At 30.4% G+C, this 17,457-nt stretch overlaps 2 protein-coding genes across 9 annotated transcripts in view; one reads left to right on the forward strand and one right to left on the reverse strand.

Moving 5' to 3' along the window:
- The first annotated feature begins 28 nt into the window (after window positions 1–28).
- Window positions 29–3,437, forward strand: LOC113788735 (calpain-6-like). 6 transcript variants are annotated; one of them, XM_075823798.1, is made up of 6 exons: window positions 29–257; window positions 309–462; window positions 554–1,514; window positions 1,582–2,524; window positions 2,585–2,730; window positions 2,787–3,437. In XM_075823798.1, the coding sequence occupies exons 3-6, from the start codon at window positions 723–725 to the stop codon at window positions 3,300–3,302; spliced, it is 2,397 nt and encodes a 798-aa protein (XP_075679913.1). In that variant the 5' UTR covers window positions 29–257; window positions 309–462; window positions 554–722; the 3' UTR covers window positions 3,303–3,437. The 6 variants fall into 6 exon arrangements, with proteins under 6 accessions (XP_075679913.1, XP_075679916.1, XP_075679914.1 ...); XM_075823801.1 differs by having other exon boundaries at window positions 309–396; XM_075823799.1 differs by having other exon boundaries at window positions 312–462.
- A 1,866-nt stretch (window positions 3,438–5,303) lies between these two features.
- The window catches only part of Sh (Potassium voltage-gated channel protein Shaker), a 33,777-nt gene continuing 21,623 nt past the window's right edge, over window positions 5,304–17,457 (reverse strand). The window contains exons 2-5 of one of the 3 annotated variants that reach the window (XM_075823807.1): window positions 16,465–16,895; window positions 11,857–12,234; window positions 8,751–9,285; window positions 5,304–8,668 (exon numbers count right to left, since the gene is read on the reverse strand). In XM_075823807.1, coding sequence (XP_075679922.1) covers window positions 6,878–8,668; window positions 8,751–9,285; window positions 11,857–12,234; window positions 16,465–16,871 — 3,111 coding nt within the window. In that variant the 5' untranslated portion in view covers window positions 16,872–16,895 and the 3' untranslated portion in view covers window positions 5,304–6,877. The remainder of the gene's footprint in view (window positions 8,669–8,750; window positions 9,286–11,856; window positions 12,235–16,464; window positions 16,896–17,457) is intronic. The other 2 variants (XM_075823809.1, XM_075823808.1) reach the window with 2 other exon arrangements.

Raw genomic sequence — 17,457 nt, forward strand, 5'->3', positions numbered from 1 at the left:
TTGTTTTTGCTTGGCGCAGCTGTTTGACCTCGATATTTTTCTGTTGTTGATTTGATTTGATTTTATTTCGTTGTTTTGTTTTGACTATAACCACTTTTGGAAATGAATCCTTGTCCGTTTCATTGAGTTAAAGTTATTATGAAAATAAACAACAAGCAGCCAGTTTGCTGTCTCTGATATGTTTGCTCGTTTGTTTGTTTGTTTGGGTTGGTTCCATCAATACCTGTTTTTTTCCGTCTACCTAGTCAGAAAGAGAGGTTTGTTTTGGTTTTTGGTTTGTGTTTTTGGTTGATTGCTCCACTTTACAGCAGCTGCATTTGTTTGTTTGTTTGGCGCTCTTTTACTGCTTCTCTTCAATCCAGAAAAAAAAATCTTTTTTTTGCCACCATCAAAAAGGTAATCGTTATTTAATCCGGTTGTTTGCTGATTTGCCTTTGAAAAAGATCTTGGATTCTATTTTTGGTATATTTCATTTCATCACTTAATCACTTTCACTTATCTAACTTTTTTTGTTTTGTTTCTTGCTTTTCATTTTCATATATGAAAATCTTAGGATTTGATTTCCATCATCACCAATATATCGTATATCGTTTGTTCGAAAAAAAACAGCCAGCCAGCCAACCATAATGTTGATGTGATTTACTGATTTACTAGCTGAAGAAACAGCCAGCCATCCGCATTTCTTTCTTTCGATAATAAAGTTGAAACGATTCAAAACAAGAATGACAAATTCAACCACAACAAAAATTGAACCAGGACCATTACGATCAAGTCAACGATTTCATCGTTTTGGTAATCAATCATTTCGTCGTTTAGCAAAACGTTCAGCTGATATTGGTTTGACATTCGTCGATGATCAATTTAAACAAAATGATCGTCAAATTTATCAAACATCTGCATTTCGTTCACGTTTTAACATCAGTAAAGCTGTTTGGAAACGACCAAAACAATTGCTGCAAGAAAATGATTTTAATTTTGAACCAACATTAATGCCCATGATTAAAACTGAACATAATCATTTGTTTGTTGGTCATTCACCAAATCCATGGTTAGTTGCAGCAGCATTATCCATATCACAACATCGATCATTATTCGATCAATTAATCAATGTTGATGAACAAAATTTTCGTGATCACGGTATTGTACGTTTTACTATTTGGCAATTAGGCGTTTGGCATAAAATTGTTATCGATGATCGTCTACCATCAATTGATTCCGAACCAATATTCACACGACCAATATGGTCAAATTCATCATGGTGGTTACCATTATTGGAAAAAGCATATGCAAAACTTTTCGGTTCATATGAATCAATGATAACAAATGGTTCATTACATAGTGCATTAATTGATTTTACTGGTGGTGGTTCAGTTGAAACGATTGATCTTTCTAGTTATCATTCGGATTCTGGTCATTCTGGTCATCATCATTCAAATTCAAATTCCGACCATTCATTATGGTCGCTAATTAGCCATGAATTTCAATCAAAATCATTATTAATTCTTAAAACAAAGGTAAATTCATCAATTTTTGATTTACCTTAACTAACTTTAACCTTTTTCTCTCTCCGCAAATCAATAGGAATTCAAACCAATTGGTTCGGCACCATTCGGCTTGGTTTCAAATCGTTATTACCTAATTCGAAACATTAAAAAACCAATGGGAACATTGAAAAGATTATTATCATCCAAATCGTCTACCACTACTACCAAATCTTCATCAGATCATCAACAAGATAATCTTCCATTATTAATAACAAATACCATTGCAGATGGTGTTAAAAATTCCAAATCAACAACAACATTATCATTGAATTCGAAAAAAGGTCTGCAAGAATTTTGGATACTTTTGAATAATGTACCAAATTTATTTGATACATTAACCATTTGTCGACCATATCAATATCAAAAAGATTCTATTCATCAGCTGATTGTTAATAAATCCTTCAAAGTTGGTGTTGGTGGTGATTCATCAAGTTTACAATTTCGTTTCGATGTTCATCGTCCAATGTCCAGCTCTTCTGCCACAAATCATCATCATCATCATTCATCAACAGTGGTCGAATCCGATGATCAAGATTCGAACCATCAACCAAATCATGATGAACATTTGCATATAAATTTTAATTTAATACAAAAAAATTCACCAATCATACCGATTGGTTTTCGTTTATATTCCATTGAAATGAATCGTAAATTTAAAGTACATCAATTTTCATCGCTACCATTAATCAAACAAATTGATCCTATACAATCAAGAAATTTGATTACAAAAATATCCATACCATTAATAAATGGACGTTATCTTCTCGTTCCGATTTGTCCAGAAATATCAACACTGTTAATATCAATATATTCAGAATATGTTACTGAATTTCGACAATTAACAATGGATATGCCACGTTATAATCATAATCATTTACCGTCATTATTAACATCATGGATGCAACCAATTTATCCAAATGCAATGACCAGAGTACAGGTTTTTGGTGTTGAAGGTCTGGAACGACAAGATCGTTTTGGTTGTAAGTTTTTTACGTCTTGCGTTTTTGCGTTTTTTACGTTTGTGTTTCATTTTCCTATAGCAGCCAATCCATATTGTATAATACGTTGTGGTAGGAAATTCGTAAAATCATCAATCCGTTATGAAACATTAATGCCAACATGGGAAAATTTTTCCGCTATATTTTATCATCGTAATATTGATAAAATGAAACCAATTTGTATTGAGGTAAATGAAAATTATCGATCTTATTGATGACTAATTTCCAATTTTTCTCGCTATAGATATGGCATCGTGGTATACTTGTTGATTATTTTTTAGGTTCAGTCAAATTTCGTCCAAAATTAACAACAATGATTATCGATGATGATGGTGGTGGCGCTGATGTTCAGAATTCCAATGAACAATTTGTCGATCCAGAGCAACAAGAAGAAGAACAACAACAACAGGAAGAACAACCGATCGATGATCAACCGAACGATGAAGCAACAATGTCCAAATCCGATGATAATGATGCTGTTGATTTAAATTATCAGATGAATATTGAAACGATAAGCAACGACGATGATAATGACCAAGACCATGACCATGATGCTGATTCATCAATTGAACAACAACAACAACAACCAAATCATAATCGATTACAAAATGAAAATGTTTTAACTGCTGCTCCTGCTGATGATAATCATCATGATCAGGATTTTATTTGTCTTCAATTAATGGATAAAAAAGGTCATCTAAAACGACCAGGATTTGTTTTAATACGTTCAAAAACGATTGAAGATTTAAAATATTTTTAAAATCATATTCATATTTTCTGTGCAAATCATCATTTTCATTTCTTGTCAATTTTTTAAAAAAACAAATAAAACAAAAGATTTATTAACATTATTTTTGGATTATCAAAAAAATAAAAAATAAAAATTCAATGTGTTTATCACTGATTGAGTAGATCGTCAAGGTAATCGATTATCAATTAGATGGCCAATATTGGTTTATTGGGTGTGTAATATATGTGTGTAATGCGCGTGCGGAAACACCGGTGCCCAATATTTTTCAAATGAGCAGACATTTTTTTTTTTTTTTTTTGTTGATTGATTTTGGGACCAAAATAAACAATAATCGGATGTTATTGAAAATTGTTGCTGAACGTTTATATAGGACCTTAAGTTGATGTTAGTGGGGTGTGTATATGGGACCTTGGGTGGGTGTGTACATGGGACCTTGGGTGGGTGTGTATATGGGACCTTGGGTGGGTGTGTATATGGGACCTTGGGTGGGTGTGTATATGGGACCTTGGGTGGGTATGTATATGGGACCTTAGGTGGGTGTGTATATAGGACCTTGGGTGTGTGTGAGGATGATTAAATAGGGCCTTAGGGGAAGTGTGGGTGTGTATCTAGGGCCTTAAGGGAGAGTATGATGGATGCGTGAAAAAATAATAATTGTAGGCATCAGGCACTGTTTTTTGTTCACCGAATTCAGAGATAGAGAGAAAGAGAGAGAGAGAGAGCATCAATTAATTAGTCATCATAATCGATTCCCGATTCAATATCACCATTATTTGAATTTGCAAATTTTATTAAAACTTCAGTTACGAAAAATTTTTTTGGGAAATTTATTCGTAAACGATTTTGACGCCATTCAAAAGGAAAATTATTCAAAAATCTGAATATTTTTAGTATCAGTTTGGGTATCATCATCATCATCATCATCATCATAGACATCATAGACATTATATTCAATGAAGTGAAGAAAAATAACCGGACAATAATATTCGGGTAATAAAAACCAAATTTCAGACGGATAAAAAATTCAACGAATTTGAACGAAATAGATTTTTTGTTATATTGGTCGCAACAACAACAACAAAAAAATCAAAATCAAATCAAAATGATGAAAACGCGTCAAACAACAAAAAATTAGTCAATTAACACTTTTATATGATGATTCGTTGAATAATAAAAAATTATGAAGAAATTTTCATTTTCTTGTGCGGTTTTTATAGGAAAATCGCCAATCAATGTACGATTGAAAATCGAAAAAATATTGAAAATATTGAAAATTCTTCAAAATTCCCATTTTTGAAAAAAAGGGCCTTTTTTCAAAAATGTAGTTTTTTGATTTAACGCAACGCAATTTTTGTTCTTATTTACATGCTTTTTTACTAATTTTTCATCGTTAAAATGACAAAAAATAAAATTAAAAGATTTTCGGAAAAAATGAAATACTAATGGTAAATGTCCCTTCAAAGGCACAAATCGGAAAAATTTAAAGCATAAAGTTTGCCCAAATATGCCGTTTAAAGCCGAAATGGTATTGCCAAAAAATTTTGATGAAGAATACTTTCGTATTATAAGCAACGTACCGTTATTATAATTAAAAAGAAAAGAAAAGATAGTAGTAGTCCTAAGATAAGATTATCTAAATTAATGAAATATTATCACTATAGTGATATTGTTAAAATTTAGATGATTAACTAAAGTACAAATAAAAACAACACTAGTACACCGCTACATAGTTATAATTTATTTACGATTTTCAACGATTTTCCAATAATAAATTTTTTTTCAGAATCGAATCATTTTTTTCAAAAATATTAAAATAAATCACTACAGATGTCGCTACGTGTATCACAAATTTTTAAAAAATTGAATATTTTGAATGTTTTTGAGAAAAAATTGAACACGAGAATTTTTTTTTTTTTAAACGTGGATTACATCTCACCACATCTTTTTTATTTTTATTCTTTCTTTGTTTTTTTCAAATATTATTCTTTTTGTTGTTGTTGTTTTTGTTGAAAAAAACAATCAAATCAACAACAACAACAACAAACAATAAATAAATAAGAAGAATGACGGACAAGAAGAGGAAAACAGAAAAAAAAATTTGATACACAGGAAAAAAAAGAGAGGAATAACAAATTCAATTTGAAAAAAAACAACAACAAAATTATTAACAACAATTAACATTTAAATTATACACAGATTTTTGTTTGTTTGATTTTGGTGGGTGAAGGAGGGTGGCAAGGGAGGAAGGAAGGAAGGGGGAAGAACAACAACAACATCAATAATCAACATGATAATGATGCTATCATGCATCCATCATCATCAACAACAACAACAAAAAAAAAGACAACAAACAAACGACAACAACAAAGATGACATAGAAATAAAGATAGAGAAAGTTTAACATAAAAAATCATCAATTTTGATCGAGGTCAGACTTACAACAACAACAAAAATAAAAAAAAGAAGATAAAAAATACAATTCGGAAAACATCCAAAAAATGAATTGAATTATTCAATAAGATGATGATGATGATTCTGTTTGGAACATGTTTTGTTGTCAAACGAAAACAAAAAAAATCTAAAAAAAGAAATAAAATAAAACACAGAAATAAAGAAAACAAATGTTCCATTCAACATAATATCTTTCATAGTGGATGATGATGATAATAATGTTGATGGTAATCACGATGATGATCGATAATAATAAAATCGATGACCAAAATCTTCGATTTTTGTTGTTATTGTTCGATGTTCGATATTCGACATTCGATTCTATTTCAACAATATACAGCACTGGTTGAGTTGATTTGGGCTTCATTCGAAAAATTCTTGCTCTCGATTCTTGTTGTTGTTGTTGTTGTTGTTATTGTTTGACAGAATTGTTTTTGTATTTTCTCGACGACAACAACGAAAATAAATGTAGAAAAATAAAGAATGTACATGTTTCGAATGTATAGTATCAAAAAAAAAAAAAAAAAAAAAAAAAATGAACAAAATGAAATAAAAATATTCATCACTTTTTTTTGTAATCGGAAAAAAAGGTTCATGTTTGAGTTTGTTTGTTTGTTTGTTATTGTCAACTGAATCATTTTCATATTTGATTTGATTTGTTTTTTAACAAAAGAATTTCGATTTCGATTTTGAATTGAATTGTTATCTGATTATGGCGTGGGCTCTTATGTTTGTTTTGGTATAAACAACAACAACAAAAAAGAAGAAGCTCCTAAAAATACACACACACACAAATGATACATGGTGGGTGAAAATAGTCAAAAATTCAGTGGAAGAGGGGAGGGAGGATGAGAAGAAAAAAAAGGTGAAATATTTGGTCCAATTTGATTCGTCAACAAACAAAAAAAACATTCGAAAATTCTGTAGGCAGGGGGTGGAGATTCTGTCAACAACAACAACAACCAAAAACATTCGATTTTCATTATCGAAAATGAATTTGTTTTTTCCATTTTGTTTTTGTTTTTGCTTTGTTTTTGTTTTTGTGATATGTTTTGATTTTTCTTCGGGATTTTCATCAATGTCATCATCATCGTTGTTGTCATCATCGTTGTTGTTGTTGTCATTATTGAATGTCATAAAAATATTGTAAACATAAATGCAATAATATTAATTATAGTATGTTTTGCTTTTAGATATACACGTGATTTTTTGGCCGATTTTTTTGTCGTTGTCGATGTTGTTGATGATGGAATAATCGAATCGATTGATGATGGTGATCGTAAATTTGATGATTGTTGACGATCACTACCACAGCTGCCGCCAATACTATGATGCCTTAATGATGGACTTGGTGGTGCTTGACAACCTGGTGGTGTTTGTTGATTTGATATGGTTAAATTTAAAAAATTTGTATTGAGCTTATTTTTTGTTGGCGATTCTGGTGATGAAAAATTTGGTGATTGTGGACTACGTGTTGATGATCTTCGACGATATGATTGTTGTTGTTGTTGTTGTGATTGTTGTCGATGAAATGATGATGTACGTGAAAGACCAGCACCACCACCAGCACCTGTTTCCGATATTGGTGAACGTAATGTTGATGATGATGATCCAACATTTGGATCGATTAAAATCATTGTACCACCACCGCCGCCGCCGATTGTTGTTGTTGTTGTTGTTTGGATCGGTATTGGTGATGACGATGTCGATATTGTCGTTGGCGGAAACATTGATATTGATGGTGAATGTGAATGTGGATATGATTGATATGTACCAATTGCTGATAATGATGTTAATAATGGACTTATTGTTGTTGTTGTCATTTGATTACTTGAACGTCTTTTCATTAATTTAACACTATTTGTACGTTTTATCATTAATTGTAATTGTTTTTCATAATCAACAGTTTCAGCAATTGTTGGTTTTGTTGGAAAACGATTTATTGTTGCTGGTGATGATTGTTGTTGTTGTTGATTTGTTGTTGTTGTTGTCGTTGATTGTTGTTGTTGTTGTGGTGATGATAATGAACGATGATATAATATTGATTGTTTTCGATTATGATTATCATTATGGTGATTATGGTCATCATCATCGTCATCATCATCATCATCACCATCATTATCATCATCATCGTGACCATGACCATGACTATGACCACCATTATTATTATTATTATCTATCACAATAAGATCACCATTATCGTCTTTATTATCACCACCACCACCACCACTAACATTATCACCACCACCATCATTATCATGTGTTATATTTGAATCAGAATATGATGTACGACGTAAACGATTTGTACCAACATAACCAGGTAAATATGGACATGATTTTACATGATTAATATTTGTTGATTGTAAATCTTCTTGATCATTTTCACGATGATAAAAATAATTAAAATTTGATACAATAACCGGTACTGGTAAGGCAATAGTTAATACACCGGCAATAGCACATAATGAACCAACAAATTTTCCCCAAACACAAACCGGTCGCATATCACCATAACCAACAGTGGTCATTGTAACAACTGCCCACCAAAATGCATCCGGTATTGATTTAAAATTTGATCGTTCACTATCAGCTTCAGCATAATAAACAGCTGAACTGAACAGGACGACACCGATTAATAGAAAAAATATTAATAATGCCAATTCTTTCATCGATGCTTTCAGTGTCATTCCCAAAATTTGTAAACCTTTTGAATGACGTGACAATTTGAATATACGAAATACACGTACTAAACGTATAACTCTTAATATTGCTAATGATGATGATGATTGTGATTTAGAATCCAAATTTCCATGTAATATTTGTAATTTTTGTAATTCATCATCTTCCGGTTGTTTTGCAATCATTGTTGCTAATGTTACAAAATATGGTACAATTGCAAAAAAATCTATTGCATTCATTATATCCTGTTTCAGGTGGAAATAGTTAGAAAAAAATCAATTCAAAGTAAGTTTGATTTGACATTTGAAAATGAGAAAAAAACTTTACCTTTAAAAATGTAATTTTTGATGGACAGGCAAAAAATCTGATCAAAATTTCAATAGAAAACCAAATAATACAAATTGTTTCAATAATAAAAAATGGTTCTGTATATGATGGTACTTCATCTTCAATCACCCGAGTTAAATTTGATGTTGTATTAAATATTTTATAATGTTTATATTCAGGTAATGTTTCTAAACAAAATATTAATATTGATAATATTATGATTACCACAGATATAATTGCAACAACACGTGCCCATTGTGATGATTCGGGATATTCAAACAATAACCATATTTTTCGTTTAAATTCATTTTTTGGCAGAGGTTTTTCTTTTTCCTTTACAAAACCTTCATCTTCACGAAATTTATTGAATGCAGCTTCACCTAATTCAAAAAATTTCACCTCTTCAGCAAATATATCCAATGGTACATTTACTGGTCTCCGTAAACGTCCACCTGATTGATAATAATATAATATTGCATCGAATACTTGACGATTACGATCGAAAAAATATTCATTTGTGTGTGGATCATAATATCTATAATAGTAATTGGGGAAAATTTTCGGGAAAGAAAATTTCCGGGAAATGAGAAATTTTCCGGTAAAGAAAAGAAAAGAAATATTTAAATATGATATCATTATCGATTAAATTGATTGATTATTCAATCAATCAATACTTGGTAATGAATGTTTTTTTTGTACTTTCTCTGTGTAAACTAAATTTCAATGATTGATCGATTTATCGATCGATTGAATTGATTTATCGATTAGAAAACAATTAATCATTTTAATTTTCTCAGTTTCAGTTTCAGTTGGTGTCGATTATTGTTGGCAAGAATCAATGAAATTGATATTAAAAAAAAATAGTTTTGCTTCTCCCATGCCGTCTAGAAATCAATGAATTCAATCAAAATCAATTCATCATCATCATCATCATTGTTTTTCATTTTGTAATTAAATGTGTGAATATAGGATGCTGTGAAGAAAGTTGTGAAGAAAAAAATCAATATCATCATCATCATCATCATCATTATCGATTTTCAAAGAATCTTTCCCAGAAGACATTTCTTTTGGTTCATCATCATCATCAAACAAAGCTTTACACAGAAACTAAGGATGAATTTCATTTGAAAAACAGAAAAAAAAATCAATTATTTTGGATTAAGACTGAGCAGCCAGAAAATAGCCAAAAAAAAGAAATATCTGGGTTTTGGAGAAGTTTTAAAGAAAGTTCCAACAACAACAAAAACTAATCTAGAGACCAAGAGATCGTCGTGAAACTGAAATTAGCAAATTAAGTTTTTGTTTGCTTTTTGTCGAAATTGACAAACAAAAATTCTCATTATAAACAAAATTTTAATGTCTGTTTTCGTTTTGGTCATTGTCCTTTGGTTTAGTATGAAAATAATGATGATGAAAAAAAATCCTGAATTTTGGAAAATTTCCTGTAAAACTTCTGGAAACTTTCTCTATCTAGTTCTGCGTGTCAACATTGATTAAAACTGATCTTTTTGCCCTGTGGCTCGATTCATCGATTCGGATGAAAAAAATTTTGATCAAAAAAATCGATTTTTTCGTAATCAATTTTTTTCGCTGTTGTTGCTCGGATGGATAAAAAAAATAATAATTGAAAATAAATTGGAAAACTTTTTGGAATTCAAGAAATTTGCCTGCTCTTTCCAGAAATATTTCTGGGTTTCTCCGGGGTTTTTTTTCCAAGGATTTATCACTATGCAACCGACAAAAATTTAATCTGTTTTTTTTCTCGAAATGAAAAATGGGAAAATGAAAAATTTCTGTTTTCAAAAAAAAAATTCCCCGAAAAAATGTTCCCGGAAAATTCCCAAAAAAAAAATGATGATATCACATCACATCACATCATCCAAAATGATCAATAATTAAATATCAATTGCATAAGAATCTTTTCAGTTTCATTTTTCGTTTTGTTGCCTCCCTCGTCATTGATGATTATAATTAACATGGTGGGCGTGTGTGTGTGGAAAAATTGTTCCAGAATCCAGAATTCAGTAACAGCAGAATTTCTTCTGACTGCTTCTGTCACGAACATCAATTATCATCATCATCATCGTTGCCTTTTCGAGAAATTTGCATAAAAATTCAATCAGAAAAACAAAAAAATTGATCAACCAGCACAAAAGTAAATGATCATCATTAATTTCATTTTCTTTTCATGAACAGAATTTTTTATTTTTTGAAGAAAAAAAATTTAAAATTTAAATTTTTACAGCAAAAACAAAAGAACATCTTTCCCTTCGGTCCAAAAACCGATCAGAAATCAATCGAATAAAATGGACAACAACAACCGAAATAAAAAGAAAAAAGACAAAAACATCCATATCAAACATCCAAAACATCTCTAAAAAAAACAATCCATTTTAATAATTAAATTTTTAGTTTTGTTTTCGGTTGTTGTTGTTGTTTATCATTTTGTTACATCATAGACAAACTTAATAGACGACTAACGATGTTTTTTTAACTTTACAAGTTTCAAAGTTTATTCGTTTATTCGGAAAACAAATAAAATAGAAAAAAAAAACTTTCCGGAAAGAAAAATGAAGACAAAAAGAATTGTTTACGCAAGATTTGACATTATCAATTCTTTTGCTATTTCAATGTTGTTGTCGTTGTCTGGATGGTTTTTAGTTTCTTATCTTTTTTTTTTGCTTTGTTGTTCTTTCAGTGATTCTTTCAAATAATGAAAGTGAGTGTTGGTGTTTTGTTTAACTTGGAAAAATCAAAGCTATATTTGGTGACTTTTTTTCTTTGAAGTTTTCTATTCTCGATATTCTGTAACGAAAGAATCATATTCTTAAAAAAAACATTAAGTTCTTATGAATTTTCTCTTGTTTCTTTTCTGTTACATCACACATTCCTTCAAAATTGAATTCGATAATGTCAAACAGAACAAAACAGAGCAAACAGAACGAATGAAAATTTGATTCCATAATTTGATGATGGAACAACAAAACAAAAAAAATGTTTCAAGCATGTGTGTTTGTCATTATGTAATGGGGGGAAGGGAGAAAAAATGGAACGAATTTTCCGAATGGTAAATGAAAATATGGGAATTTTGAAAATGAAAACTTACCGTATTCTTTTGGCCGGATCACCTAATAATGTATTTGGAAATTGTTGTAATGTACGAAGCTGTGTTTGAAATATTAAGCCACTAATATTAATTGTAATACGTTCACATAAATCATGTCTATGTAATAATGGTTCAAAACGTGAACCAAAACTAATAATACCACCAAATTGTAGATTTTGTTGTTGTTGTTGTCGTTCAGCATTCGCTAATAATTCATTATCTTCATAATATTGTTGTCCACCTGGATGATCATAATAATCACCGCCACCACCACCACCACCGGTATAATCGATACCATCAATGCCACCAAAACCGGAACTAGTACCAATACCACCACCGCCACCACCTAAATCATCTTGTGTTGATTTTGGTATCGATCTACAAAGACAAATTAAAAATAATACCAATATGGCAATTATCATAAATATCATAAATAATGGTGCCATGTTTTTTTTTGTCAATTGGAATTTTGAATTTTGAATTGATTAACTAAGGGTTAATCGATTGATTGATTGAATTGAATTGAATTGAATTGAATTTGAATTTTTTGGACAAACAAAATAAAGATTTGGCATCATTTTTTTTGGATAATAACAGAATTTATGAATGATAATAACAGAATTTGTGAATGAATTTTTCTTGTGTTTAGCTTTGATCGATAAATAAATAAAACAACGTCGTTTATGGCGTCGTTGTCGTAATGTTTGATTTGTAATATTTTTAAGGCGGCGGTCCCACTTGTATAAACTAAAAAACTAGTTTGCCGGATCATGCTTGCTTGATATGTTAAACTCGAAAGTTTGTCAAATCGCAAACTTTTCCCGTTTTCTACTTTCACAGTGCATTTTTCGGTTTAGTCTGTTTGTTAGTTTATACAAGTGGGACCGCCGCCTAAACATTTATAATGGGAAAAAATTCAATCAAAAACAAACAACAACAATTTCCATTAAGCAATATGGATTCCAGAAAACAAAAATTTGAAATGTAAAATGTGAAATGTAAAAAATGAATTTTGTTTTTCTTTGCGGGTAAAATCGGAAATTGGAATTTTTTTTCTCTCGGTAAAAAAGTTTTTCAAAATGATACGGTAATTGAATGATGTTTTTGGCGCTGGTGTATGCTTGTGTCTTGATGTAAATGTAAATCAGAATTCAGCAATCAAGATAGGAAAAAAACATCATCATTCCAGGAACGGAAAAAAAAGTGTTTGAAAATCATGGTCGTCGTTTATATATCACATCAGTCACACATAATGATGTAATGTTTGTAATGAGAGAAAACAAATTTGGTTTGAAATTTTTTTTTCAAATGATGAATAACACTTGTTTTTTTCTCTATGTCGAAAAAAAACATTCATTCATTTAATTCTGTATGACATTTTTGCAAAAATGAAAATCTTCATTGTCATTAATGACAGAATTTTAACAACAACAGAAGAAAGAAAAACATTTCACTTCATCACGATCATCAACACAATGAATCTTAATCATTTTAACTTGAAAAAATAAAATGTTTAAATGTTTTTTTTCTCGATTCTTTTATTTCCACAATTCTTCAAGAATCGCTAAGAATCGTGAAGAATTGTTATTCAAATATTCTGTTAATAAGATTTTTCTGTTGAAAAACTGTTTTGCACCCGAAAAAAATCATGAATAAAAGTGAATGTTGAGAATTTGTTGAATTTTAAGAATCTTTTTTCTTTTTTTTCATTTCGGTTATTTGTTGAAAATGTACGAAAATAAGTAAGTATTAAAAACACCAGACACACCGACACATTCAACGACGAATCAAACATAAAGCGATTTTACAGAGAAAATTTTCTTTAAAATTTTAAATAAAAAAAATTCATAGTCGTTTAGGTTGGCTGCTGCTGATCTTGGCCTCGATTTTTGGCATTTTACAGAAGGAAAAAAACTAAGAACATTGTTGTTTTTCGTTTAATTCTGTTTAAAAGTGAGAATCAAAATCATTTTTTTGATTGTTGAATATGATGATGGTAGTGTCATTCATTCATTCATTCCTTTTTTTTATGAAAAAAAGGAATCATCATCATTTGTCATTTTGAATTAACAATATGGAATTGAATGAATGAAACTTTCTTTCATTGTTGTTGTTGTCATTGTTGTCGTAGTAGTTGTTGTTGTTGTTGTTGAAAAAAGAGCATATTTTTTTAAAGAATTTTGATAATCTCTATTGAAATTTCCGAAAAAAGCTTATTGTTGTTGTTGTTGTTGTTGTTGGTGAATTTTGACAATGATAACAACAACAACAACAAATTTGATTTCTTAATATTAAGTTGCTTTGTATGAATTGAATGTAGAGTGTTTTTTTTTCGTTTCGTTTTTTAAGCAAAAAATCCAAAATGACTTTTTTCAATCTGCAATCAATCAATCCGATTCGATCCGATCAATCATCAATCATTGAATATTTCTCAACCCCAAAAAAACGAAAGAATTTCAATTGAATTCTTCTTTTTCACTTCTCCAAATAGATTCTTAAATATTCTCCTTCGTCGTCGTCAATAAATAAACCAATTCGATGATGTTTATTCGGTAGACAAAAACCACTCAATATTTTCAACGATGATGATGCTTAATGGTTAATGGTTATGATGATGATGATGGAAATTGATTTCAAATTGAAAATGTCAAAGTTGAAAAGATTGGCTTCTTCGCTTCTTTTTCGCTTCTTCTTTCGCTTCTTTTTCGCTTCTTCTTTCGTTCGCTTCTTTCGCTCGTTTGTCTTTAATTAATGGTATCCTCTGCACAGAAATCAATTGAAATTCACTTTTTTTTCCTTTATTTGACAATGTGGATCATCATCATTATTTATTATTATGGTTTTTTTTTCATTTGAATTTCAATGAAATGATCAATAAATCAAACGATAATGATGTTGTTTGGATCAAATATCATCATTTTGAGCATCATTATTATTGTGACAAACAACAACAACAACAACCCGAACAACAACAACAAATTTCTTTTATTTCATTAAATTAGGGATTTTTTCTTTTTTTTGCTTTGAAATGTAATAATAGTGAATAGTGAAAGTAAGAGTTGGAAAATTAAATAACTCATTAATAATGATGATGATGATGTTGTGGATGTGGAAATAGAAATGATGATGATTATGATGATGATGTGGAAATAGGATACGGGTTTTTTTTATAACAGAAAAATTTCATAATCAGGATATCATGTATGATTTGATTTTCTTCAAATTGAAGATGGATTTTTTTTTTAACAAGTAAAAACAACGAAAAACTGGCTATAAAACAACACACGGACACGAACGAAATAAAAATTTTGAAAAACAACAAACAAACAGCAAACAGCAAACAAACAACAAGATACAAATGTAGTGAACGAATCGAATAAAATATTCTTTGTGGATGGCAAGCAAAAAAAAAAAAAACAAAATAGACATTAATATCGTTGAGGAAAATAGACGAATTTTTGCTTCTGAAGTAAAAACCAAGAATGAGAGTGAAGTAAGCAGAGTGTGTGTGTGTAGAATTCGGAACAGAATCAGCAACAAACACATCATCAACCGAATAGAATAACCGACCGACCGACCGAATTCCCGAAATTCGGGCAAATCTTGTTTTATGCTGTATAGTGTAGTGATGTTACCACCATCATTACTACCACTACCTATACTGCACAGAATATTTGCAAACGAAAAATAAAAATTCCTTTTTCTATATAAAACGAATTGAATTCTTGTTTTCGATTCTGTGTTTTTTTTTTTTTTTTTTGGTGAACAGCGACGATTCCAACAATGGTTATGAAACAAATTTTTTGTTTTTTCCTGTCCGTTTCGAGTGAGACACACACACACACACACACACACACACACAATTATATTATGGACGCATGGATAAATCATCAATGATGCTGATGATGAGGAACGTTTTTGGTTCAATTATGAAACAAAACGAAACAAATAAAAACGAAAAATTCCATAAACAACAACAAAAATGATTCGAAATCGAATATTTGTTCGGCCAATTTTCCAAAGAAGAAGAAGTTTGATGAAAAAAAAACCTGATGCAAACCTGAAGGTGTCAAGGTAGCCAAACCAACCGGAATATCAAACTTGATCAAGTTTTTTTGTCACTGCTGCTGCTGTTGTCGTCATCAGTTCCTGAACAACGACAAAAACAACCCACGCATTACAACATAATGATGGTTTATGACTTGATGAGAGAGAATATTCATGCGAATTAAAAATAAATAAAGTAACTTTTACAGTAACATTTTGGAAACTAAAACTAAGAAAAATGAAAATTGATTTAATCCAAGCAGCAGCAGCAGCGTAAAGGAAAAGTTGGATTTTTTCTTTTTAGTTAGTTAGTTTTGGTTGGAGCTGAAAATCCATTTATTATTAAACAACAGGATTTAGCCAAGACGAACAAGAAATTATGCGAAATTCTCTCCAATTTTAGCAAGAAATCGAAAAAATGTCAAAATTAAACCAAAAAAAACTACCATTCCAAATCAACAGATGGCGCCAGCTATCTCATAATTTATTTATGAATTTGAATTTGGCGCAAAAAAATGAAATTACCCCAAAAAAAAAAATTCTTTAAAAGAATTTACTTACGATACTAATAAATTCTGCATGCTTAAACTACGAACACCAGTAGCAGCAGCACCAGCTGATTGTTGTTGTAATTGTATAAAATTTAATGATGATAATGATTGTTGTTGTTGTTGTTGCGACTGTTGATGAATATGTTGTTGATTAGGATGTAAATGATGATGATGATGATGAAATGATGCAAATGTTGAACTACCAACACCGCCGCTAGCAGCGCCACCACCACCACCGGTAGTAGTACTGCCAGTAGCTCTATCTGGTGGTGGTGCCTGTAAAAACATCGGTATCATACTACCAGTTTGTCCAGGACCAATACTTGTACCAGGTAAATAATTTGAACGATCGGATGCAAATTGTGGTGTACCAGGTACACCTAAACCATATGTACCATATGCTGAACAGAATGCCATTTTTAATTAATTAATTTTGATCGGCTATTTCGACAACGATAACCAAAAAAAACAACAACAACAACAATGTCAAGGACGATAAAAAAGAAAAGGGAAAAAACAATGATGATGCTTAAATCAAGAATAAGAAGAACAGCGAAGAAAAACAACAAAAACATTCAAGCTGAATTTTATCATCCACGTGGACACGGAGAGAAGAAGATTTAGAAGAAAATTGACACAAAGATAGAGTGAAAAATTAACACACAGGGCCCAGTACCAGAACCAAAAACAAAACAAAAAATTCCTGATCAAATCAATCAAAATTTGAAGGAAGGAGAACAAAAATGTTACATTTAGATGCTAGATTTAAGACTTTAATTTAATTGGAAATTTAATGAAAACAATGAAAACATGAATGAATGAACAGAATTTTAGAATCAGAATTGATTGTTTTTTCGTTCGTTTTTGTTATTGTTTTTCCGCATGTGTGTGTGTGTGTAAAATAAGTTACAAAGTAAATTTAATTTACTTTGTAACTTCAATGAAGGAAAAAGAAAACAACAAGTTAATACTGCTAATAAATAAATAAAATCGAATGAAAAAG

The sequence above is a fragment of the Dermatophagoides pteronyssinus genome, unplaced genomic scaffold, assembly GCF_027571235.1.
Source record: "Dermatophagoides pteronyssinus isolate colony J.1.1.1.1 unplaced genomic scaffold, Derpt_VIB-CSIC_2022.12 sq0037, whole genome shotgun sequence".
Lineage (NCBI taxonomy): Eukaryota > Metazoa > Arthropoda > Arachnida > Sarcoptiformes > Pyroglyphidae > Dermatophagoides > Dermatophagoides pteronyssinus.

What these genes read in the sequence shown, in the direction of transcription:
- LOC113788735 (XM_075823797.1), top strand. Translation starts at nt 723, where the DNA reads ATGACAAATTCAACCACAACAAAAATTGAACCAGGACCATTACGATCA. An exon ending in ACGACAAGATCGTTTTGGTT is followed by an intron (nt 2,525 to 2,584) that starts GTAAGTTTTTTA and finishes ATTTTCCTATAG; the next exon opens with CAGCCAATCCATATTGTATA. An exon ending in TGAAACCAATTTGTATTGAG is followed by an intron (nt 2,731 to 2,786) that starts GTAAATGAAAAT and finishes TTCTCGCTATAG; the next exon opens with ATATGGCATCGTGGTATACT.